The sequence below is a fragment of the Pseudorca crassidens genome, chromosome 9 (assembly GCF_039906515.1).
Source record: "Pseudorca crassidens isolate mPseCra1 chromosome 9, mPseCra1.hap1, whole genome shotgun sequence".
In the NCBI taxonomy this organism is placed as follows: domain Eukaryota; kingdom Metazoa; phylum Chordata; class Mammalia; order Artiodactyla; family Delphinidae; genus Pseudorca; species Pseudorca crassidens.
Window position 1 is genome coordinate 10413433 of NC_090304.1, and position 26500 is coordinate 10439932.

The 26500-nt window shown below is 52.4% G+C and overlaps 1 protein-coding gene across 1 annotated transcript; it reads right to left on the minus strand.

Moving 5' to 3' along the window:
* Window positions 1-2378: 2378 nt before the first annotated feature.
* On the minus strand, window positions 2379-26304 carry LOC137231090 (pregnancy-associated glycoprotein 2-like). Its single transcript, XM_067751650.1, is given in 17 exon segments — window positions 2379-2531; window positions 3981-4079; window positions 4167-4308; window positions 5781-5897; window positions 7038-7231; window positions 8446-8564; window positions 8659-8776; window positions 9744-9915; window positions 11027-11101; window positions 17687-17835; window positions 19285-19612; window positions 21087-21203; window positions 22344-22537; window positions 23726-23844; window positions 23942-24059; window positions 24989-25139; window positions 26252-26304. Coding segments are annotated over 17 exon segments (2418 nt in total).
* Window positions 26305-26500: the final 196 nt, after the last annotated feature.

A 26500-nucleotide genomic window follows, 5' to 3' on the forward strand; every position in this document is an offset into this window, starting at 1 on the left:
GGAATTAAGATCCCACATGCTATGCGGCGCAGACAAAAAAATAGAAATAAAATTAAAAAGTTGATGAAGATCAGAATTTCTCCTCATGTTGGTAGCACAGGCTACAAATATAGAGCCTCAGGAACAGTGGGCTCATTAACCCACACAGCTCCAGCCCTGGCCTTAGGCTCATCTAGGGAGGCAAAGCCTGACTCTTTCTGCTTGATATTACGGCAGTAAGCCACGCTGACACCGTATGTGTCCCGACATGATGCAGCAGTGCGTTCTAGTGGAAGCATCTACTAATTCATCCATTCATTTACTCAACATGTATTTACTGAGGGCCTTCGATGTGCCTGTAACCACTACTGCAGCCACAAGATTGGAGGAGACTTCCTTCATCTGTACAATGGGGGTCATGCCCTGCAGGGGCTCATGGGGAGACAGTGAAATGCATATGTAATTAACCAGAGCTATTATTCTTACTCTTATTGGTAGTTTCTCCCCAACAGAGACATTGCTTATGGTTCCATGAAGACCACTTGGAAAATGAGTTTGACAAACTGTTCACTTGAGTCTCCATTAAGCCCAGTGCATGACATTTGCTGTTTTAAAAAAAATGCCATTTCTGCTCTCACCTTTTCCCCCTTTGTCAGCTCTGCAACCAGCCCTCTTTCACCCCCCGAAGCCGATTGTAATCCAGGGCCACCCTAGAGGGACCAGGCACACGGAACCGTGGACGTACGGCAGGTGTGCACAGAGAAGGTAACTGCAAGGCTTAGGGCTGTGTTTCAGGGTGGGGTGACAAGACTGAAGTGAATGCCCCCCTCTCGCCCGACTGCAGCCTTTCCCTGGTCCCTGAAGAGGAAGCCCCTCACTCCTCTGGCCCCCTACCCACACCTGTGTTGCTTTCTCCATCTGGCCCTTCCCATTGGGGGTTGTCTCTTTATGTGTCTCCATGAATCGGTGGCGGGTTCCTAACCCAGCCCTCTATCCCTGGGGTCCACCCCAGCACCTGGCACATAGTAGGTGCTCAGTAAGTTTGTCCTGAATGGAGAGATGAGGACGGAAGGGCGTCGTCCCTTTCGCTGATCTGTCTTGCCCGAGTAAAGGCCCACACCGTGCATTGCGTGGGCTGTGCTTTCCACCTTGTTTATTCTTCCCTGCTCCTTCTCTCACGTGGGTCTCCCTCCACCTCTGACCCCTGCTGTCCCCAGCCTGGGCCTCTGCTTCCAGGTGGGAAGAAGTGATGCTTCCACTCCAAATGCGCCAAACCATGGCAGCTCGAACCAGTGGTTTGTAGCTCTGCCCCTGGAGGAAGCTGAGAAACGCTGAAGGCTTAGTGCGCCCTGGGGCCCCTTTGCATGCGTGGCATCCTCGCCAGCAGCCTTGGAGGCCAAGGGAAGGAGCATGCTGGGCCCTGGAGGGGTGGGCATGGCTCAGGGATCCACACGGCCCATCACTTGGGAAGTGGGACTGGAAAGGACACTGCAGGTGTGGGTGGCAGAGAGCTGGTGACTGGGGTGGGGGGACAAACGGGAACCATCTCAGCTTGAAGGGCCTCACCCAGAACCTCCCTGGAGCAGGCCACTGCCAAAGGTCCTGTGAGATGGGAAGGGTAGAAGGTATTTTTATTACCCGTTACCATCCCTCTGAAAGAGGAGGGGGCGGAGTTGGTGGGGGCCATCACAAACTCTTCCACTGTCTAGAACACTCGCGGCCACTTCCTTGGGGCCTGCCTCGCCCCAGCTGCAGTCACGTGGTGCTGGAGGAGACTGTCAATCACGTTGGGCAGGGCCACGTGATCAAGTAAAGCCAATCATAGTACCCCCAAGCCCCCCCGCCAGGATGGTTGCTCCAGGGCTGGACACGTGATCTGAGGTGGCCCAATCAGAGCCCTCCTTGGTATCCTGAGGTTTTTCTGAGCTTCTTTCCTTAGGGATTAGACGCGTTAGGGATATATGTGTAGAAGTGTGAGGGAAGAAAGTTGTCAGGCTAAGAGAATCAAAGATGAGAGACGGGAAAGAGCGAGGGAGGGAAAGAGGGAGCTGATGGCTTCTGATTCCTTGGGTCCAGTCACTGAGATCTTCGCCTCTGCTGTGGTTCCTGTGTCCCGGATCCCCAGTGTCCTTCCAGTAAGTCTCCCCTTTCCTTGAAGCCACTTGCAGTTGGGCTCCTCTCACTTGTGGTTCAGATCCTGCCCGGTCATGATGCACCTCCCCGACCCAAAGAGAGGCACCCATTTGTCTTAGCACCGTTGAGAATGGAAACTTTTATTCTTTGCTGAGAACGGGGCTTTGCAGAGCACCACAGTCCACCGCCATCCCTGGGTGGGAGTGCCCTACGTGTGAGTGAGTGTGTGTTTGGAGGGGGCCTGACTGCTGAAGCGGCCCCAGCCTTTACACTGCGGGAGCCAGGCCAACCCTGTTGTTTCCCCGATCGTAAACCGAGAAATACAGCCTCAGGAAGACGTCGCCCAGGATCCAGGTCTCCGAGCGGCTCATGCTCTCTGTGCCCGCTGCCAAGGTGCTGAGGCATTTGCCCCGAAGGCTCTGGGGGAGACGGAAATGCACAGCAGTCAGCCTGAGCCCTTACCTGCCACCCTCTCGGCATCCGGAGCCGCAGCTTCTCGGTTTTATCTCCCTCCTTTGGTAAGAACCAAGTGGCTCTCTCAGCAGCTGCGGAAGTGGGGTGCCCATCCAAGACCAAGAACGGCCAAGGCATGTGGTTGCCATGAGGGAGAGGGGCTGGGGGAGGGGAGGACGGGAGTTTGGGATGAGCAGATGCAAAGCACTATAGAGAGGATGGGTGAACGACAAGGCCCTGCTGTAGAGCCCAGGGAGCTCTATTCAAGCTCCCGTGATCAACTAGTGGAAAAGAAGAAGAAAAAGGATACAAACACATGTATAACAGAGTCAGTTTGCTGTACAGCAGAAATCAACAAAACACTGTATATCAACTATACTTGAATAAAATGTTAAACAAGAGCAAGAATGGCCTGTAATACCCCTCACTCCTTCTGACCCTGCTCGCCGTTTCCTCTGCAGGGAATGCCTTTGCTTCTCCCTCTTCCCCACGACCCGTTCTTAGAGACTGCGCTCAGCCCCTCTAGGAAGGCTTCCTGGCCCCACGCTCGCCCGCCCTGGCCACTCCAGGCGGGGTTGGGTGACTCACCCTGGTGCTCCCCTTGTGTACAGCCCTCATCACTCTAATCTGCACCCGGCACCCCTCGGCTCAGCCCCCGGGGGTGCCATTTGCACGGGGTCCAGTGCAGATTCGCCTGGACCCATGCAGGCCTCCTCGCGCCTCCATGAGGCTGGGGGTTTAGAATGACTGACATTCCCTTTCTTCCTCAAAGCCTCCTTGAGGCCATCAGCCTCCTCTGAACTCCCACAGGGAGCTGACATTAAGCCTCAACCCTGTGCAAGGGCCGTGCGGTCACTGTGCACCCTTAATTCACGGGAGCATGCAGCCTCCCCACAGAGGGGTCTGGTACCCCAACTCACAGAGTGGGAAGTGGGGCTTAGCAAGGGGAAATCGCAGGCGAGGACGAGGGTCGCCATGTAATTTGTCATCCAAAGCAGGACACCTTCGAGGTGGGAGGGAGACCGTTAACCATTATGGTGGGACAACACACTGAGACTGTGGCCACCCACCCCACTTGTCCCTTGGCCTATTGCAGGGATTGCTAGAGCTGACTTTCCGTGTTCATCTATCTGAGGGCTCAGGTTGAACTGAAGCTCCTTGAGGGCAGAGGCCCTTAGTGTTCCCTTCTCCTTGTGCCTCGCACCAGGCCAGCACGGGGCAGTGTTCCATTTATTTCAGGATGATGGAAGTCCCAGACTGCCCCTTACTCTCAAGTGGTTGGTTTTGTGGGAGGCACTGGCCCAGCCACAGGGGCTCCGTGGCATCTGCAATGGTGTGGCTTGCCCTGCAGAGGGCCCCCTCCTGCAAGCAGGAGCCCAAGGGTTCCTGTAATTCCACCAGGGTTGGCCCTTCACCTTTCTGATGTAGGCTTGAGGGGGCACTGGGTAGTCGTTGCCGTTGATGCTGAAGATGATTGTAGGCAGGCGAGCCACATAGCTACATGAAACCGCATACTGTTAGAGAAAGAGGGAGAGAGGTTGGCCCAGGTGATCCCTGGTGCGTGGAGAGCCCCGGAGTGACCCTGTGGCGTGACCCTTCACCTCGTTATCGACAAGGCGGGCGCCGATGAGCCTTCGGATGGCGGTGATCACTCTACTTGGGCCAAATAGGAACGACGTCCCGGTATCCACAATGGCCTGGCAGCCGCGGCAACAACCAAAAGCCACACCGTTTATGGTGATGCTGAGAGACAGTGGGACAGAGTGGACACCAGGATCACTGTGAAGTCTCCCCCCACGACTGTCCCCTCCCTGACTGTCTCCCTTCAGCTCACGCCCTGACTCTGTTTGCCTTTGCTCTGGTCGCCTAACCTTCGCTGACTGCTTTTCAGCTCCTGAGTGCATCAGGCTCTTTGGTGCCTCAGGGCCTTGGCATGTGCTGCTCGCCCTTCCTAGAAGACCCCCATCCCCTTTGTCTAGCTAATTTCTCCTCATCTTCCAGGTTCCAGCTTACTTGTCATTTTTTCAGGGAAGTCCTCCCCCCCAGACTAGATCAGGCTCCTGTCTTGGTCACACTGTAGTCTCTTCCTCATTACTAGCATGTACCGAAGTGGAAATTCATTATTATGTGTGTGACTCGTTTCATGTACGTCTGCCTTACTAGATGTAAGGGCAAGTTGTAGTCTCAGTGCCTCTCTCAAGTGCCTAGCACACAGCGGATGCACAATGTATGTTTGTTGAATGAATGAATGAATGAAAAAGTGGATGAGGAACAACCAGAGCCCTGTATGTGCTGTGTGACCGATAACGGGTCAACCCACACGGTGAAGATGGAGGTTCTCCGGGGCAGCAGATGCTGAGAGTAGGGGTGTCGGAGACACAGGCTGCCCTGGGAGAGGTTGTCTCCCAGCATGGCCCACTCACACAGCTCAGACACTGAGGCCCGCGGCCAGGCGATGCCTGAGCTAGCCCAGGGGGCCTCCAAAGGACACGGAAGCTTCTGTCTGAGGGTATCACTGAGAATCCCGTCAATTATTGCCCCTTGTTCTCAGGCCACTCCTGGATCCCGGCTTCCTGATTCTCTCTGTCACAGCCCCTGCCCCACTGTGTGCCCGGGATGGGGGGTGCCTATGGGTGGGGCGAGTGTCTCTTTGTATGAGTTGCTTTCAGGTCTCAAGAATGCAGCCAACCTCTCTCCACTGCTGGGGAGTTTCTCCCTCAGGAAACCAGTTTTCCTGGTTTGTCCAGGACTTTCCCTGTTTTGAAACTGGTAGTTTTGTGTAGTGAGAGCTCCCTGGGTCCCGGGTAGCCCTAGACAGTTGGTCAACTTATCACAACCCTGTTCAGGCTGGTGACATCCTCCCTGATCCTCTTTTCACTGCACTTCAGGGTCTTCAAACCGTGCTCCCTGCCTTCCAGCGTGGTGGGTGCAGCCCTCTTGGGCTGCACACGTCTCTCTGAACCCTGTTCAGGACCCTGGTCAGAGCCCTGGTCAGGGGCCTGGGGTGATTATGAACCCATGGGTGGTGTGTGTATCTGTGTGTGTTTTTGTGTGTATCTGTGTGCCTGTGCGTGTGCTTACACGTGTGTCTTTGGGGGTGGAGCGTATGTCTGTGTGTGTGACTGTGCGTCTGTGCGTTTCTTTGTGTGTCTGCATGTGTCCGTGTGCACGTGTGGGAGCATCACTTGGGGGGGCCCTCAGAGGGAGGGGCTTACCGGTTCATGGTTATCTGCCAGTAGTGGGGTCGGGACACTGGTATCCACTGGAGCTTTCCTTTGTGGTAGCTGTGGTCCACCCCGCCTAACATCACAATGCTGCCATTCTCCTTCTGGCTGAGGAGAGAAGGAAGAGGGAGGGCTCGTTGTAGGAGAGTAACAGCAGGCACTGTCCTAGGGCTGTGCTGCTCCACCCATCCTTGGCACTATTAGGGTCCCCATTTTACAGAGACGGAAATTGAGGCCCGGAGGGATTGAGGACCTGTCCGAGGTGGGTCACCGACTAGTGAGTGGCACAGAAGGGGTTCGAAGCTGGGCAGCCTGGCTGGGCTCCGACCACCCACCCTTCTGGAGAGGGCCCGGTCCCCTCCAGCAACCAAAGTGCTCAGAGATACCCTCAGAGGACACCGTGCCGGAGGGGTCTGGCTGCCCCCTCGCCTAGCCTGTCATTGTTCAGAAAAGCCGAGGCTCGAGGGCGCCAAGGGTGTGGGCTCAGGCTCACCCAGGGTTGGCTTCACCAGCGTGTGTGACCTGTGCCACCCATGGGGCCTCACACGCAGCAGGGCCCTGAGCCTCTGCTATCCCTGTCTTGAAATTCCCAATACTTTTTTTTTTTTTGCGGTACGCGGGCCTCTCACTGCTGCGGCCTCTCCCGTTGTGGAGCACAGGCTCCGGACGCGCAGGCTCAGTGGCCATGGCTCACGGGCCCAGCCGCTCCGTGGCATGTGGGATCCTCCCGGACCAGGGCACGAACCCGCGTCCCCTGCATCGGCAGGCGGAATCCCAACAACTGCGCCACCAGGGAAGCCCCTCCTAATACTTTTTGAACAAGAGGTCCCACGTTTTCATTTCGTGCTGGCGCCTGCGAATTGTGTAGCTGCTTCTGGGCTCCTGGTAAAATGTTAGTGAGGAGGAAACATTCCCACCATCCCTCTCCTTCCTCCCATGTGAAATCCATCAGCACATCCTGTTGCCTTTTCCTCCAACCTGTATCCTGATATCTTCCACTGCTCTCCCTCTTCCCTTCACACCCCCTGGACCAAGCTGCTGCCCCTGAGCCCATGAGCATGCTTGTGTTCTCATAAAACTTTATTTACAAAAACCAGTGGCAGGGCCAGATGTGGCCCTGGGGCCATAGTTATCCCGGGCTAGACTGTCTCTCAGGAAACTTCTGGATCAGCTGGGCTACAACTTTTCATGCAACTGAAAGCATCTTACAGCTGACTTAGAGAGAGGGCTTGTGCAGTTCGGACTTACCTGCTCAAGTAGAAGGCAAAGACAGACTGAGGAATGAGGCTTCGTTTCCTCAGGGTGTCGAAGACGGGGGTGGTCCCTTGGGTGGCGAGGCTGGGGTAGCCCAAGCCCAGGATGCCATCAAAGGGTGCATCTTCCATCCCAAACTGTAACTTGCTCAGGCCAAATGGCTGGCCCATGTCAATAAGTTTCCCGATCTGTGGGAGAGGGGAGTGTTCCCACATAAAGGTTTGTGAAGGGGGGCTGGGACTGGGCTGGGATAGAGATGCCATGAGCACCGCAGAGAAGAACTGCGGCCTGGCTGTGCCCTGTGTTGACCTCAGATAGTTAGACCAAGCTGCGACTGGAATTTGGGTTCCATTTGTGCTGGGCTGTGGCTTTGAACCAACACCTGCCCATCCTGCAAACACCATGTGAAGTGAGCGAAATTGGCCTCATGCTTCCTGTGCAGGTGGAAAAACAGGGACTCAATAGGACCAAATGGTTCCGACTGGAGGACAGAATGAGTAGAGAGCAGGAGAGTCTTCTCTTTGCCATCACTGTGATCTGATGACAGAAATGGACTGAATTCATCGCAATGCATCGTGGAAATTGCATCCGCCCAGAAAGACAGAAGCCCATTTTACAATGTCGCTGCCAGGGTGCTTATGAAAATTCTGCCTGGGAAACACGCTTTGGGGATGTGTGTGTGCATGTGTGTGTGTGTGTGTGTGTGAGAGAGAGAGAGAGAGAGAGAGAGAACTCAGGCCCTTTGGGGGATGCAGGCAATACATTTTATTAGACACTCAAAGGCCCCCTCTCGTGGACCCCCATTTATCAGGCCCCTCCTACATCTGTGGCCCCCTGCTTTCCCTGTCTGGATTTCCGAAGCCCTCAGTTCCCCGCAACCGCCCAAGATCAGTTTTATCCTCTCCCCAGATACCGCACACCTGATGAATCTTGACTGGCCAGCCCAGCTCCACCGTTTACCTGATGCCTGACCTTGGCAAGGCCCTGGCTTTCTGCACCTCGGTTCCCTCATCTGTCTAGTGGAGCTAATCATAGCCCTTGCTATGTGGGGTTGCTGCAGGAGTAAACGAGTTATTACCGTGAAAGTACCTGGCACAGCCTGAGGATATAAGAGTGGGTGCTTTTCCCCCTCTCTCCCTGCTCCCAGCAAAAGGAACCTTGAGCTGCTCATGGGCAAAGGAGCTGCAAACCCACACCTCAAGCCACTCTCTGGGTCAGCCCTTCTGGGAGTTTGTGTGTCAGCAGGGACACTGTCTCCCCAGGGACACAACACTGTGGGGTGGGCGGCCAGCCACTAGGGGACTTTGGGAAAGACGGGCCCTCCCAGTTGGGCCTCCATCTGTTTTGTAAGCTGCGGTTGCTCCCAGGGCCAGCCCTGACTCGGCTTCTGGTTTCCAGTTACCCGAACAGTGTCGTAGCCAAGAAATCCAACCATCCCCCCGGAGCCGTAGGTGAGGTCGATGGACCGGCCCCAGAGCCGGAAGGTGGTGGACGCGTGAGGGTTGAAGAGCTTGTGTGTACCTGCGAACACAAGAGATGTGTGTCCGTCAGGTGCTAAGGACGGAGAAGGGGGTGGGAGGGGGAGTACAAGATGGGCGGGGGGGCAGGTACTCACGGCAGGGGCGACTGTAGCAGTAGATGGAGGGCACCCACAGGTCAGCTGAGCCGGTGTCAAAGACGACCCTGAACTGCTGAGGGGGCGTTCCAATGGTGATGTTGCCGACATAGGCTAGCTACAGGGGCCGGGGAGGGGGGGGTGGTGTGGTCAGACCTGGCTGCCCTGGCCACCCTCGATTCCCAGAGCACTGCTTCCCTCGAGGTGTCCCGTGTCTCCTGAGATCACTTTCCAACCGCCCCACCTCACAGCCTCTGCTCACACCGGTGCTTTCATTTGATTTTTTTCTTTCTTTTCCTCCATGCGGGCTCTTAGTTCCCTGACCAGGGATCAAACCCGGTCCCCCTGCAGTGGGAGCGCAGAGTCTTAAGCACTGGCCTACGGGCGAGTCCTGGTGCGTTCATTTGAGAAGCTCTCCAGTCCCCCCTTTAAGGCCCAGCCTGTTTCTTTCTCCAGTTGGCCCTCCTAGGTCACCCCAGGCCACCTCCTCTGAACTCAGACCATGTCCTATCACCACCACGCTGCTGGCCCTTTTATTTGACATGTATTTACTCTTTGCCTATCACTCAGGCTGTCCTATGCATTCTTGAGGAAGAGACGAGACCTTTTTTAAAATCAATAACAATAACCATAGTGTTAGATTTTTATGGCGTCACAGGCCATAGGGGCTCAGTAACTTTTTACTGGTGTCCTTGGATCTGCGGAGGCTGAACTTTGTCCGCCTGGGGTTTCAATCTTGATTTGCAGTTGGCTTTATCTTTCGATCAGACACGGCTCACCTTTCATCTGTAACTCAGTGGCTCACTTAGTTCAGGAGGAACAATCTCCCTCAAACTAATGACATATCTTTGGCAAGAAATGGGTGTTTACCTGCCACCTGGTCATTGCCGAGCCCAGTTACCACCGACCAAGAGTTGAGGATGAGAGTGCCCTCTTCTCTGGGAATGGGGTCCGTATTCCCCAGAGTTTCTGCTTCCTGCAGGAGCCCTAGCCCCACCACACCGCCTGGCGCCTCCAGATGAACCCCAGTGCCAGGCCAGAGCACCAGGGGGCGCTGTAGAGTGCCATCCACCCAACACACTCACATCCAGGTAGTTCCTCAGGGGATGAAGAGTCATTTTCGGGTAATAGGCGACATTCTGGGACCTGTTGCCAACATTCTGGGACCAGTTGCCATTGTTCTTCAACAGGAAGTTTGTCAGCAAGTTTTTTTCCCTGAGGGTTTCTCGCATGGTCTTCATCTTTGTTAGAGGGATTCTTTCACCGAGCATTGGGAAAAGGAAACAAAGAAGGGTCAGCAATCAGCTGTCTGTGTTATAGTACGACTGTCATACCTTGCATTGTAATGGCACTGTGTATATTCCAAGCATTTTTATGAGTGTCCTCTCATATCAGGATGCCATGAAAAGACCATGACAAAGACCTAGGTTTGAATACAGGTTCTGTTGTTTAATTTGGGTAAGCCATATGACCATTTGGAGTCTCAGTTTCCCCCTCGGTAGGTACAAAGGTAGAATATAGCTCCTATCGTCCGTATAGAATGCTCTGGGTATTAAGTGAGATGATGTATATAATGTACCTGACATGTAAGAAGTGTCCACAATGACAGCCCTTCCCATTGCTATTGCCATCCCACTGTATCTTTTTCTAAGAAGTTCTGGGAAGGAGTCTGAAGGGGGATCATTACCCTCTTTTTACAGGGGAGGAATTTGAAATGCAGGGAGTTTGTGACTTGGCTGTGATCACACTGCTTGTTAGAGGTAAATCAGCCTAGAAGTAGCCTTCCAGATCTTTCTCCAGGGCTCCAGCAGAAGAGAGGGGTGAGAGAGGAAGCCAGGAGATGGGGAATAAATTAGGGAAATTAAGAAGCTAGAGAAGCAAGGAAGAGTCAAAATAGAAAAACAAAACGAAAACAAAAACGAAAACTCAGAGAATTCTGCATGCACAGAGACATCCAAAGGGGATGGAGAGATAAAAGAGAGAGATACAGAGATGAAGACACAGACACATACACACAGAAATGGAGAGAGAGCAGAGAGAAGTCCTAGAAACCAATATAGGAGAAATGCTGTTCATAGGACCACACTTACAGTTGCACAGGCTGTGCACTGAGCAATCCCAAGGAGTGCCATTTTCACATAGGTCATGATGTGACGGTACCCCAAGAGTTGTGCAGCCCTGCAGGCCTACCCCAAGACCCTTGGGCCCCATGTTGCCCATGGCACGGTACTCATCAATAAGTGAGAATTGAACTTCAAGAGTGTCAGGGAATGATTACATTCCCTTCTAACCCTGATGGGTGGAAGAATAAGAGGACAAGGAAGACCCCAGAAAGAGAGATGATGCCACTTACAGTCCCCGCACTTACATGACTAGGCACTCTGAGAGGGCCACCAGCCCAAGGATCCCAAGCCACTTCATGCTTCTTTTCTGGGTCCAAGTACTCAGGAAAGCGTGAGTTCTGAGCATGCAGTGGTGGCCAAGGGCTCCTAGTTATATATGCTCTGACATGCCCTAATTGTCCCCTTTAGGCCACTAATGGATCTGATCAGAAATACGAAGCTCTCGATACAATCTTTACCTCCATCAGTGTCTGTGGGGAGTGGACTTGGAAAATTCTCAGAATACAGAGATTTCTACTGTAATCTCTTCCTTGGGGCTTGGCTGAAAAACCAAACTGAACCGCATGGACTAAGAGTGGGGAGACTGTTGCCAACTTGGAGATAAAACACTGCTAACAACGTGATAAAGTAAATACTACTAGAGAAATGCTTGACATTCGTGATCTAACGTGGTCATGAAGCGTGTGTTTTTGTCCTCAGCTGGAGAGGAGATCGCTCGGAGGAAAAGAGTTCAAATGGCAAAGTGAAGACTTTAGGGGCAGCCCAGTGACATGCGAGTGGCTTTACGTAGTGGGACAGATGGCACAGTTCAGGGGCACCTGTGATGCCAATATGCATCAAAGGTCTGGGCTAGAGTAGTATTACAATTGCACAGCTTCATTATTGGGAGAAATGTGATGCATGCATCCACAAGATACTTTATATCGTCCAACAAACATACACGGAGGCCCCTGTGTGCTGGGATCTAGGTCAGATGCTGGAAAGTCAACGTCAAGTAAGACAAGGTCCTTATCTTCAGGGAGCTAGCAGTCTAGGGAAGCTCTCACAAACGCATGACTCAGGAGGCAAGAGAAATGAATGGAAGGGCTGGGTGGGCATCAGGGACACAGGGCAGCACATGCCCTACCACTGGGGGCAGTCGCTCCTCAGCTCCCACCAGCGGCTGGTTGGCAAGTTTTCAAGAGAAGTTAGAAGTCTGGATATTTATGTAAAATCCCCTGATTTTAAATGTTAGCGACCAATTTTGTTTGTTTTTTTCAAAAAACATAGTGTGAGCCAAACCTCAAACAACTAACTGTGTGCTGGATTCAGCCTGCAGGCTGTGCAGGTTTTTGTTTCTGGCCTAGAGGTGGGAGTAGAGAGGGGACAGAGAGGGGGTTCAATTCATGTTGGTCGAATGAGTAAGAGACCGAATGCATCTTAACCACGTTAATTTTCCTTCCTTATGTAAAGAAAGATTACCAGGGTCATATAAACCAATGAATTTAATAATGTCCACTTGCTGAGCATCTGGTATAATTCCCCACTAGGGTCCATGCCTTGAAACATTTTCTCTACCAAACCAAGCATGCAAAGAAATAACTTCTAAGTGTCTTATCAGTCAAAGAAGACAAAAGAGACCACTCAGAGCTCCTGCTCAGCCTGAGGTGAACAGGGCTACCTGTTAAACTCTTATTCCAGCCAAAGTGAAGATGATGGAGTTTTATGGTTCCTTCCAGGCTTCCCAGGACGTGGGTGTTCCTGCGTGAGATCTATCCAGGCCTGTCCCTCGGGTAGAACAACGGGAGGCTGGCCTGGCCACCAGGTGGGTGATAGATTGGGTGCTGCGTCTTCCTACTCATTTTTGAATGTCGTTAAAATTCAGTTTTGGCGTTTCAGTCCCTACGCAGGGTATCTGACGGCAACTAGCAAGTGACACACACTATACCATTTAGCTCAGCAATTCTACTTCTAGGGATCCATCCCAAAGATACACTGGCAAAAATACAAAAAGACATATGTACAAGCCATTCACTGCAACACTGTTTGTAAAAGCAGAAGTTAGAAACTTACCTGTAGTGACCATCCATGGGGGAGTGTTGAATAAGGCACAGGGCATCCGAACAACTGGGCATGATGCAGATGGAGGGAGGCGTGGAGGGTGAGATCTTCAGGGTGTACTGTTTAGTTTTTAAAAAAGGGGAACCGGAGAAGTGCTTCTAGTTTGTTACTTTTACATACGTGTATATGTCTATTTTCAATAAGAAAGAGTGGAAGAATAAGCCAAAGACTAAAGGAAAAAAATTGTAATTTATGGGGGAGGGGCAGGGACAGAAGTGTGATTTTTCTTCTTATAGTTTGACTTTGCAACCATGTAAATGTGTTCCAGAATTTAAAAATACATAAATAAACACATCTGTCGAAATTGAGAACTAAGACAAATGAGCCTAATTCTACCAAGTTGGTGACCCAGCCGCACACAACAAAACATTACTTAAGTGGCTTTAAAATGCAGAACTTTGACCTACATTCGGAGTGGGATATCTTCTAAGAACAAAGACAAACACACAAACACATCCTCCCTCCAAAACCAAACCCAAAACAAAAAACCAAAGAAATCTGAAACTATATCCGGCACCTTATTGTTGGTGATGTTGCTACTGTTATTTTGAGAGTATCTTATGTATGTTACAGGTTAACGCAAGTAAGTAACTAATGCTAATGTGGTCATGAAGCACGACTTCCAGTGGAAGAGAGAAAAGATGTTTACGTATGAAACAAAAAGCTTCAGTAAAACCCTGCGGTCTGAAAACTTGAATTGGAAGTATAAGTTTGTACCAATTAATTATTTTCTTTTTCTTTTTAAAGAAAATCTCGACTTTCTGGGTCTGACCACTGAAAAGCCTAGAAGCAATGGCAACTTGATAACAGGGACTTAGTGACTATCCTGAGGCCTAGCCTGTGGCCTCTGAACACCCTTTCCCACCAGAAGATACAGAGATTCTTGAAGAGATGGTTGATTTCAGGGCTGGGCCAAGAAATGCACAAGATAAGCCTGGGAATCTTGAAGGACCAGAAAGGTGAGGGCCTTCAAAGATCACCGGGGGCTGGACAAAAAGTTTAGGAATCCATATAAAAAGGCCGAAGTGGGACAATTTTAGCATCACATCAAATCGACTGAAACAAAATTAAATATATAAAAAACCATGACCGGGACTTCCCTGGTGGCGCAGTGTATAAGACTCCGGGCTCCCAGTGCAGGGGGCCTGGGTTTGATCCCTGGTCAGGGAACTAGGTCCCACATGCCACAATGAAGAGTTCACATGATGCAGCTAAAGATCCTGCATGCCGCAACTGAGAATCCCGAGCGCCGCAACAAAGACCCGGCACAGCCAAATAAATAATAAATGTATATTTTGAAAGGCCGAATAATATTCCATTCTATGTCTCTACCACATTTCCTTTATCCATTCAACTGTTGATGGAGCTAAGTTGTTTCTGCATCTTGGCTATTGTGAATGATGTTGCAATGTACAAGACAGGACAAATACCCCTTTGAGACCATGGTGTGAATTTTCTGGAATACATACCCAGAAGTGGGATTGCTGGATCAAACAGTAATTCTCTTTTTAAGTTTTTGAGGAACCTCCATTCTGTTTTCCAGCGGCTACACCATTTTACATCCCCGCCAACAGTGTACAGGGTTCCACATCCTCTTCAACACTTGTTATCTTCTGTTTTTTGATAATGACCATCCTAACTGGTGGGAGATGGTATCTCATTGTCATTTGATTTGCATTTTCTTGATGATTAGTGAGGGAGGAACTGAGCTTATCCCAAATTTACAGAATAGGAAACTGATGTCCAGAGATGAACTTACCAAGGTCACATGACTGGTAAGGGTCAGAGGTGGGATTTGAACCCAGGCAGAAAAGCTCCAGGATGTACGTGCCTGGCGAGTACGTCGCACTGTCTTCCATGTGCTTAGCAAACCTGGGATCATGCTGTTTTGTATTCTGTTCTTTTCTCTCAATGTCATATTGGAATGATTTCTCATAACATTAAATGTTCTGCTGAAACACAATTTTAAGGCGGTTGGTTGCATGATGACCTATCTATGCTGTGGACACTTTATGTTTACTGGGCCTGGGACATCCCAGATTTTCCCTTTTGTAGGAGACTCTGAGGACTACTTCCTGCTTATTTATGTTTGCGGGTCCTTCTGATCATCGCTTTAGCATAAACCTTAGAAGCAAAATTACTGGGACAAGACTATACATATTTTAAGAACAAGTCATTCCAAAAAGATTGTACCAACTTACAGTCTTTCAAGAAGTGTTTAGGATCTATCTTTCCCTGTTTTTTCTACCTTTTCTCTCACCGGTGGCTATAAATCTCTTTGGTCTGCATTGGGTAAAGGATAAAAGTGGAAGGTGGGGGAAGATTGTTGCTTCGAAGATCAGACTTTGGGACTTCCCTTGGCGGTTCAGTGGTTAAGAGTCCACACTTCCAAGGCAGAGGACATGGGTTTGACCCTGGTTGGGGAATTAAGATCCCACATGCTATGCGGCGCAGACAAAAAAATAGAAATAAAATTAAAAAGTTGATGGAGATCAGAATTTCTCCTCATGTTGGTAGCACAGGCTACAAATATAGAGCCTCAGGAACAGTGGGCTCATTAACCCACACAGCTCCAGCCCTGGCCTTAGGCTCATCTAGGGAGGCAAAGCCTGACTCTTTCTGCTTGATATTACGGCAGTAAGCCACGCTGACACCGTATGTGTCCCGACATGATGCAGCAGTGCGTTCTAGTGGAAGCATCTACTAATTCATCCATTCATTTACTCAACATGTATTTACTGAGGGCCTTCGATGTGCCTGTAACCACTACTGCAGCCACAAGATTGGAGGAGACTTCCTTCATCTGTACAATGGGGGTCATGCCCTGCAGGGGCTCATGGGGAGACAGTGAAATGCATATGTAATTAACCAGAGCTATTATTCTTACTCTTATTGGTAGTTTCTCCCCAACAGAGACATTGCTTATGGTTCCATGAAGACCACTTGGAAAATGAGTTTGACAAACTATTCACTTGAGTCTCCATTAAGCCCATGCATGACATTTGCTGTTTTAAAAAAAAATGCCATTTCTGCTCTCACCTTTTCCCCCTTTGTCAGCTCTGCAACCAGTCCTCTTTCACCCCCCCAAACCGATCATAATCCAGGGCCACCCCAGAGGGACCAGGCACACGTAACCGTGGACGTACGGCAGGTGTGCACAGAGAAGGCAACTGCAAGGCTTAAGGCTGTGTTTCAGGGTGGGGTGACAAGACTGAAGTGAATGCCCCCCTCTCGCCCGACTGCAGCCTTTCCCTGGTCCCTGAAGAGGAAGCCCCTCACTCCTCTGGCCCCCTACCCACACCTGTGTTGCTTTCTCCATCTGGCCCTTCCCATTGGGGGTTGTCTCTTTATGTGTCTCCATGAATCGGTGGCGGGTTCCTAACCCAGCCCTCTATCCCTGGGGTCCACCCCAGCACCTGGCACATAGTAGGTGCTCAGTAAATTTGTCCTGAATGGAGAGATGAGGAAGGAAGGGCGTCGTCCCTTTCGCTGATCTGTCTTGCCCGAGTAAAGGCCCACACCGCGCATTGCGTGGGCTGTGCTTTCCACCTTGTTTATTCTTCCCTGCTCCTTCTCTCACGTGGGTCTCCCTCCACCTCTGACCCCTGCTGTCCCCAGCCTGGGCCTCTGCTTCCAGGTGGGAAGAAGTGATGCTTCCACTCCAAATGTGCCAAACCATGGCAGCTCGAACCAGTGGTTTGTAGCTCTGCCCCTGGAGGAAGCTGAGAAACGCTGAAGGCTTAGTGCGCCCTGGGGCCCCTTTGCATGCGTGGCATCCTCGCCAGCAGCCTTGGAGACCAAGGGAAGGAGCATGCTGGGCCCTGGAGGGGTGGGCATGGCTCAGGGATCCACACGGCCCATCACTTGGGAAGTGGGACTGGAAAGGACACTGCAGGTGTGACACTGGCAGAGAGCTGGTGACTGGGGTGGGGGGACAAACGGGAACCATCTCAGCTTGAAGGGCCTCACCCAGAACCCCCCTGGAGCAGGCCACTGCCAAAGGTCCTGTGAGATGGGAAGGGTAGAAGGTATTTTTATTACCCGTTACCATCCCTCTGAAAGAGGAGGGGGCGGAGTTGGTGGGGGCCATCACAAACTCTTCCACTGTCTAGAACACTCGCGGCCACTTCCTTGGGGCCTGCCTCGCCCCAGCTGCAGTCACGTGGTGCTGGAGGAGACTGTCAATCACGTTGGGCAGGGCCACGTGATCAAGTAAAGCCAATCATAGTACCCCCAAGCCCCCCGCCAGGATGGTTGCTCCAGGGCTGGACACGTGATCTGAGGTGGCCCAATCAGAGCCCTCCTTGGTATCCTGAGGTTTTTCTGAGCTTCTTTCCTTAGGGATTAGACGCGTTAGGGATATATGTGTAGAAGTGTGAGGGAAGAAAGTTGTCAGGCTAAGAGAATCAAAGATGAGAGACGGGAAAGAGTGAGGGAGGGAAAGAGGGAGCTGATGGCTTCTGATTCCTTGGGTCCAGTCACTGAGATCTTCGCCTCTGCTGTGGTTCCTGTGTCCCGGATCCCCAGTGTCCTTCCAGTAAGTCTCCCCTTTCCTTGAAGCCACTTGCAGTTGGGCTCCTCTCACTTGTGGTTCAGATCCTGCCCGGTCATGATGCACCTCCCCGACCCAAAGAGAGGCACCCATTTGTCTTAGCACCGTTGAGAATGGAAACTTTTATTCTTTGCTGAGAACGGGGCTTTGCAGAGCACCACAGTCCACCGCCATCCCTGGGTGGGAGTGCCCTACGTGTGAGTGAGTGTGTGTTTGGAGGGGGCTTGACTGCTGAAGCGGCCCCAGCCTTTACACTGCGGGAGCCAGGCCAACCCTGTTGTTTCCCCGATCGTAAACCGAGAAATACAGCCTCAGGAAGACGTCGCCCAGGATCCAGGTCTCCGAGCGGCTCATGTTCTCTGTGCCCCCTCCAAAGTTGCTGAGGCATTGGCCCTGAAGGTTCTGGGGGAGACGGAAATGCACAGCAGTCAGCCTGAGCCCTTACCTGCCACCCTCTCGGCATCCGGAGCCGCAGCTTCTCGGTTTTATCTCCCTCCTTTGGTAAGAACCAAGTGGCTCTCTCAGCAGCTGCGGAAGTGGGGTGCCCATCCAAGACCAAGAACGGCCAAGGCATGTGGTTGCCATGAGGGAGAGGGGCTGGGGGAGGGGAGGACGGGAGTTTGGGATGAGCAGATGCAAAGCACTATAGAGAGGATGGGTGAACGACAAGGCCCTGCTGTAGAGCCCAGGGAGCTCTATTCAAGCTCCCGTGATCAACTAGTGGAAAAGAAGAAGAAAAAGGATACAAACACATGTATAACTGAGTCAGTTTGCTGTACAGCAGAAATCAACAAAACACTGTATATCAACTATACTTGAATAAAATGTTAAACAAGAGCAAGAATGGCCTGTAATTCCCCTCACTCCTTCTGACCCTGCTCGCCGTTTCCTCTGCAGGGAATGCCTTTGCTTCTCCCTCTTCCCCACGACCCGTTCTTAGAGACTGCGCTCAGCCCCTCTAGGAAGGCTTCCTGGCCCCACGATCGCCCTCCCTGGCCACTCCAGGCGGGGTTGGGTGACTCACCCTGGTGCTCCCCTTGTGTACAGCCCTCATCACTCTAATCTGCGCCCGGCACCCCTCGGCTCAGCCCCCGGGGGTGCCATTTGCACGGGGTCCAGTGCAGATTCGCCTGGACCCATGCAGGCCTCCTCGCGCCTCCATGAGGCTGGGGGTTTAGAATGACTGAAATTCCCTTTCTTCCTCAAAGCCTCCTTGAGGCCATCAGCCTCCTCTGAACTCCCACAGGGAGCTGACATTAAGCCTCAACCCTGTGCAAGGGCCGTGCGGTCACTGTGCACCCTTAATTCACGGGAGCATGCAGCCTCCCCACAGAGGGGTCTGGTACCCCAACTCACAGAGTGGGAAGTGGGGCTTAGCAAGGGGAAGTCGCAGGCGAGGACGAGGGTCGCCATGTAATTTGTCATCCAAAGCAGGACACCTTCGAGGTGGGAGGGAGACCGTTAACCATTATGGTGGGACAACACACTGAGACTGTGGCCACCCACCCCACTTGTCCCTTGGCCTATTGCAGGGATTGCTAGAGCTGACTTTCCGTGTTCATCTATCTGAGGGCTCAGGTTGAACTGAAGCTCCTTGAGGGCAGAGGCCCTTAGTGTTCCCTTCTCCTTGTGCCTCGCACCAGGCCAGCACGGGGTAGTGTTCCATTTATTTCAGGATGATGGAAGTCCCAGACTGCCCCTTACTCTCAAGTGGTTGGTTTTGTGGGAGGCACTGGCCCAGCCACAGGGGCTCCGTGGCATCTGCAATGGTGTGGCTTGCCCTGCAGAGGGCTCCCTCCTGCAAGCAGGAGCCCAAGGGTTCCTGTAATTCCACCAGGGTTGGCCCTTCACCTTTCTGATGTAGGCTTGAGGGGGCACTGGGTAGTCGTTGCCGTTGATGCTGAAGATGATTGTAGGCAGGCGAGCCACATAGCTACATGAAACCGCATACTGTTAGAGAAAGAGGGAGAGAGGTTGGCCCAGGTGATCCCTGGTGCGTGGAGAGCCCCGGAGTGACCCTGTGGCGTGACCCTTCACCTCGTTATCGACAAGGCGGGCGCCGATGAGCCTTCGGATGGCGGTGATCACTCTACTTGGGCCAACTAGGAACGACGTCCCGGTATCCACAATGGCCTGGCAGCCGCGGCAACAACCAAAAGCCACACCGTTTATGGTGATGCTGAGAGACAGTGGGACAGAGTGGACACCAGCATCACTGTGAAGTCTCCCCCCATGACCGCCCCCCTCCCTGACTGTCTCCCTTCAGCTCACGCCCTGCCTCTGTTTGCCTTTGCTCTGGTCGCCTAACCTTCGCTGACTGCCTTTCAGCTCCTGAGTGCGTCAGGCTCTTTGGTGCCTCAGGGCCTTGGCATGTGCTGCTCGCCCTTCCTAGAAGACCCCCATCCCCTTTGTCTAGCTAATTTCTCCTCATCTTCCAGGTTCCAGCTTACTTGTCATTTTTTCAGGGAAGTCCTCCCCCCCAGACTAGATCAGGCTCCTGTCTTGGTCACACTCTGTAGTCTCTTCCTCATTACTAGCATGTACCGAAGTGGAAATTCATTTTTATGTGTGTGACTCGTTTCATGTACGTCTGCCTTACTAGATGTAAGGGCAAGTTGTAGCCTCAGTGCCTCTCTCAAGTGCCTAGCACACAGCGGATGCACAATGTATGTTTGTTGAATGAATGAATGAATGAAAAAGTGGATGAGGAACAACCAGAGCCCTGTATGTGCTGTGTGACCGATAACGGGTCAACCCACACGGTGAAGATGGAGGTTCTCCGGGGCAGCAGATGCTGAGAGTAGGGGTGTCGGAGACACAGGCTGCCCTGGGAGAGGTTGTCTCCCAGCATGGCCCACTCACACAGCTCAGACACTGAGGCCCGCGGCCAGGCGATGCCTGAGCTAGCCCAGGGGCCTCCAAAGGACACGGAAGCTTCTGTCTGAGGGTGTCACCGAGAATCCCGTCAGTTATTGCCCCTTGTTCTCAGGCCACTCCTGGATCCCGGCTTCCTGATTCTCTCTGTCACAGCCCCTGCCCCACTGTGTGCCCGGGGTGGGGGGTGCCTATGGGTGGGGCGAGTGTCCCTTTGTATGAGTTGCTTTCAGGTCTCAAGAATGCAGCCAACCTCTCTCCACTGCTGGGGAGTTTCTCCCTCAGGAAACCAGTTTTCCTGGTTTGTCCAGGACTTTCCCTGTTTTGAAACTGGTAGTTTTGTGTAGTGAGAGCTCCCTGGGTCCCGGGTAGCCCTAGACAGTTGGTCAGCTTATCGCAACCCTGTTCAGGCTGGTGACATCCTCCCTGATCCTCTTTTCACTGCACTTCAGGGTCTTCAAACCGTGCTCCCTGCCTTCCAGCGTGGTGGGTGCAGCCCTCTTGGGCTGCACACGTCTCTCTGAACCCTGTTCAGGACCCTGGTCAGAGCCCTGGTCAGGGGCCTGGGGTGATTATGAACCCATGGGTGGTGTGTGTATCTGTGTGTGTTTTTGTGTGTATCTGTGTGCCTGTGCGTGTGCTTACACGTGTGTCTTTGGGGGTGGAGCGTATGTCTGTGTGTGTGACTGTGCGTCTGTGCGTTTCTTTGTGTGTCTGCATGTGTCCGTGTGCACGTGTGGGAGCATCACTTGGGGGGGCCCTCAGAGGGAGGGGCTTACCGGTTCATGGTTATCTGCCAGTAGTGGGGTCGGGACACTGGTATCCACTGGAGCTTTCCTTTGTGGTAGCTGTTGTCCACCCCGCCTAACATCACAATGCTGCCATTCTCCTTCTGGCTGAGGAGAGAAGGAAGAGGGAGGGCTCGTTGTAGGAGAGTAACAGCAGGCACTGTCCTAGGGCTGTGCTGCTCCACCCATCCTTGGCACTATTAGGGTCCCCATTTTACAGAGACGGAAATTGAGGCCCGGAGGGATTGAGGACCTGTCCGAGGTGGGTCACCGACTAGTGAGTGGCACAGAAGGGGTTCGAAGCTGGGCAGCCTGGCTGGGCTCCGACCACCCACCCTTCTGGAGAGGGCCCGGTCCCCTCCAGCAACCAAAGTGCTCAGAGATACCCTCAGAGGACACCGTGCCGGAGGGGTCTGGCTGCCCCCTCGCCTAGCCTGTCATTGTTCAGAAAAGCCGAGGCTCGAGGGCGCCAAGGGTGTGGGCTCAGGCTCACCCAGGGTTGGCTTCACCAGCGTGTGTGACCTGTGCCACCCATGGGGCCTCACACGCAGCAGGGCCCTGAGCCTCTGCTATCCCTGTCTTGAAATTCCCAATACTTTTTTTTTTTTTGCGGTACGCGGGCCTCTCACTGCTGCGGCCTCTCCCGTTGCGGAGCACAGGCTCCGGACGCACAGGCTCAGCGGCCATGGCTCACGGGCCCAGCCGCTCCGCGGCATGTGGGATCTTCCCGGACCAGGGCACGAACCCGCGTCCCCTGCATCGGCAGACGGAATCCCAACCACTGCGCCACCAGGGAAGCCCCTCCTAATACTTTTTGAACAAGAGGTCCCACGTTTTCATTTCGTGCTGGCGCCTGCGAATTGTGTAGCTGCTTCTGGGCTCCTGGTAAAATGTTAGTGAGGAGGAAACATTCCCACCATCCCTCTCCTTCCTCCCATATGAAATCCATCAGCACATCCTGTTGCCTTTTCCTCCAACCTGTATCCTGATATCTTCCACTGCTCTCCCTCTTCCCTTCACACCCCCTGGACCAAGCTGCTGCCCCTGAGCCCATGAGCATGCTTGTGTTCTCATAAAACTTTATTTACAAAAACCAGTGGCAGGGCCAGATGTGGCCCTGGGGCCATAGTTATCCCGGGCTAGACTGTCTCTCAGGAAACTTCTGGATCAGCTGGGCTACAACTTTTCATGCAACTGAAAGCATCTTACAGCTGACTTAGAGAGAGGGCTTGTGCAGTTCGGACTTACCTGCTCAAGTAGAAGGCAAAGACAGACTGAGAAATGACGCCTCGTCTCTTCAGGTTGTCGAAGACAGGGGTGGTCCCTTGGATGGCGAGGCTGCGGTAGCCCAAGCCCAGGATGCCATCAAAGGGTGCATGCTCCAACCCATACTGCGCCTTGCTCAGGGCAAACGGCTGGACCACATCGACAAGTTTCCCGATCTGTGGGAGAGGAGAGTGTTCCCACATAAAGGTTTGGGAAGTGGGGCTGGGACTGGGCTGGAATGGAGATGCCACGAGCACCGCAGAGAAGAACTGCGGCCTGGCTGTGCCCTGTGTTGACCTCAGATAGTTAGACCAAGCTGCGACTGGAATTTGGCTTCCATTTGTGCTGGGCTGTGGCTTTGAACCAACACCTGCCCATCCTGCAAACACCATGTGAAGTGAGCGAAATTGGCCACATGCTTCCTGTGCAGGTGGAAAAACAGGGACTCAACAGGACCAAATGGTTCCCACTGGAGGACAGAATGAGTAGAGAGCAGGATAGTCTTCTCTTCGGCGTCACTATGATCTGATGACAGAAATGGACTGAATTCATCGCAATGCATTGTGGATTCTGCATCTGCCTAGGCAGACAGAAGCCCATTTTACAATGTCGCTGCCAGGGTGCTTATGAAAATTCTGCCTGGGAAACACGCTTTGGGGATGTGCGTCTGCGTGTGTGTGAGAGAGAGAGAATACTCAGGCCCTTTGGGGGATGCAGGCTATAGTTTTCACTAGGCTCTCAAAGGCCCCCTCTTGTGGACCCCCATTTATCAGGCCCTTCCCACGTCTGTGGCCCCCTGCTTTCCCTGTCTGGATTTCCGAAGCCCTCAGTTCCCCGCAACCGCCCAAGATCAGTTTTATCCTCTCCCCAGGTACCGCACACCTGATGAATCCTGACTGGCCAGCCCAGCTCCACCGTTTACCTGATGCCTGACCTTGGCAAGGCCCTGGCTTTCTGCACCTCGGTTCCCTCATCTGTCTAGTGGAGCTAATCATAGCCCTTGCTATGTGGGGTTGCTGCAAGAGTAAACGCGTTATTACCGTGAAAGTACCTGGCACAGCCTGAGGATATAAGAGTGGGTGCTTTTTTCCCCTCTCTCCCTGCTCCCAGCAAAAGGAACCTTGAGCTGCTCATGGGCAAAGGAGCTGCAAACCCACACCTCAAGCCACTCTCTGGGTCAGCCCTTCTGGGAGTTTGTGTGTCAGCAGGGACACTGTCTCCCCAGGGACACAACACTGTGGGGTGGGCGGCCACCACTAGGGGACTTTGGGAAAGACGGGCCCTCCCAGTTGGGCCTGCATCTGTTTTGTAAGCCGCGGTTGCTCCCAGGGCCAGCCCTGACTCGGCTTCTGGTTTCCAGTTACCCGAACAGTGTCGTAGCCAAGAAATCCAACCATCCTCCCGGAGCCGTAGGTGAGGTCGACGGGGAAGCCCGAGAGCCGGAAGGTGGTGGACACGTGAGGGTTGAAGACATTGTGTGTATCTGCGGACACAAGAGATGTGTGTCCATCAGGTGCCAAGGACGGAGAAGGGGGTGGGAGGGGGAGTACAAGATGGGCGGGGGGGGGGCAGGTACTCACAGCAGGGGACACTGTCGCAGTAGGTGGAGGGCACCCACAAGTCAGCTGAGCCGGTGTCAAAGACGACCTTGAACTGCTGAGGGGGCGTTCCAATGGTGATGTTGCCGACATAGGCTAGCTACAGGGGCCGGGGAGGGGTGGTGTGGTCAGACCTGGCTGCCCTGGCCGCCCTCGATTCCCAGAGTACTGCTTCCCTCGAGGTGTCCCGTGTCTCCTGAGATCACTTTCCAACCGCCCCACCTCACAGCCTCTGCTCACACCGGTGCCTTCATTTGATTTTTTTCTTTCTTTTCCTCCATGCGGGCTCTTAGTTCCCTGACCAGGGATCGAACCCGGTCCCCCTGCAGTGGGAGCGCAGAGTCTTAAGCACTGGCCTGCAGGCGAGTCCTGGTGCGTTCATTTGAGAAGCTCTCCAGTCCCCCCTTTAAGACCCAGCCTGTTTCTTTCTCCAGTTGGCCCTCCTAGGTCACCCCAGGCCACCTCCTCTGAACTCAGACCATGTCCTATCACCACCACGCTTTTATTTGACATGTATTTACTCTTTGCCTATCGCTCAGGCTGTCCTATGCATTCTTGAGGAAGAGACGAGACCTTTTTTAAAATCAATAACAATAACCATAGTGTTAGATTTTTATGGCGTCACAGGCCATAGGGGCTCAGTAACTTTTTACTGGTGTCCTTGGATCTGCGGAGGCTGAACTTTGTCCGCCTGGCTTTATCTTTCGATCAGACACGGCTCACCTTTCATCTGTAACTCAGTGGCTCACTTAGTTCAGGAGGAACAATCTCCCTCAAACTAATGACATATCTTTGGCAAGAAATGGGTGTTTACCTGCCACCTGGTCATTGCCGAGCCCAGTTACCACCGACCAAGAGTTGAGGATGAGAGTGCCCTCTTCTCTGGGAATGGGGTCCGTATTCCCCAGAGTTTCTGCTTCCTGCAGGAGCCCTAGCCCCACCACACCGCCTGGCGCCTCCAGATGAACCCCAGTGCCAGGCCAGAGCACCAGGGGGCGCTGTAGAGTGCCATCCACCCAACACACTCACATCCAGGTAGTTCCTCAGGGGATGAAGAGACAATTTTGGGTCATGGGCGACATTCTGGGACCTGTCGTCATTGTTCCTCAACAGGAAGTTTGTCAGCAAGTTTTTTTCCCTGAGGGTTTCTCGCATGGTCTTCATCTTTGTTAGCGGGATTCTTTCACCGAGCATTGGGAAAAGGAAACAAAGAAGGGTCAGCAATCAGCTGTCTGTGTTATAGTACGACTGTCATACCTTGCATTGTAATGGCACTGTGTATATTCCAAGCATTTTTATGAGTGTCCTCTCATATCAGGATGCCATGAAAAGACCATGACAAAGACCTAGGTTTGAATACAGGTTCTGTTGTTTAATTTGGGTAAGCCATATGACCATTTGGAGTCTCAGTTTCCCCCTCGGTAGGTACAAAGGTAGAATATAGCTCCTATCGTCCGTATAGAATGCTCTGGGTATTAAGTGAGATGATGTATATAATGTACCTGACATGTAAGAAGTGTCCACAATGACAGCCCTTCCCATTGCTATTGCCATCCCACTGTATCTTTTTCTAAGAAGTTCTGGGAAGGAGTCCGAAGGGGGATCATTACCCTCTTTTTACAGGGGAGGAATTTGAAATGCAGGGAGTTTGTGACTTGGCTGTGATCACACTGCTTGTTAGAGGTAAATCAGCCTAGAAGTAGCCTTCCAGATCTTTCTCCAGGGCTCCAGCAGAAGAGAGGGGTGAGAGAGGAAGCCAGGAGATGGGGAATAAATTAGGGAAATTAAGAAGCTAGAGAAGCAAGGAAGAGTCAAAATAGAAAAAACAAAACAAAACAAAAAAACTAAAAACTCAGAGAGTTCTGCATGCACAGAGACATCCAAAGGGGATGGAGAGATAAAGGAGAGAGATACAGAGATGAAGACACAGACACATACACAGAAATGCAGAGAGAGCAGAGAGAATACCTAGAAGCAATCACAGGAGAAATGCTGTTCATAGGACCACACTTACAGTTGCACAGGTTGTGCACTGAGCAATCCCAAGGAGTGCCATTTTCACATAGGTCATGATGTGACGGTACCCCAAGAGTTGTGCAGCCCTGCAGGCCTACCCCAAGACCCTTGGGCCCCATGTTGCCCATGGCACGGTACTCATCAATAAGTGAGAGTTGAACTTCAAGAGTGTCAGGGAATGATTACATTCCCTTCTAACCCTGATGGGTGGAAGAATAAGAGGACAAGGAAGACCCCAGAAAGAGAGATGATGCCACTTACAGTCCCCGCACTTACATGACTAGGCACTCTGAGAGGGCTACCAGCCCAAGGATCCCAAGCCACTTCATGCTTCTTTTCTGGGTCCAAGTACTCAGGAAAGAGTGAGTTCTGAGCATGCAGTGGTGGCCAAGGGCTCCTAGTTATATATGCTCTGACATGCCCTAATTGTCCCCTTTAGGCCACTAATGGATCTGATCAGAAATACGAACCTCTCGATACAATCTTTACCTCCATCAGTGTCTGTGGGGAGTGGACTTGGAAAAT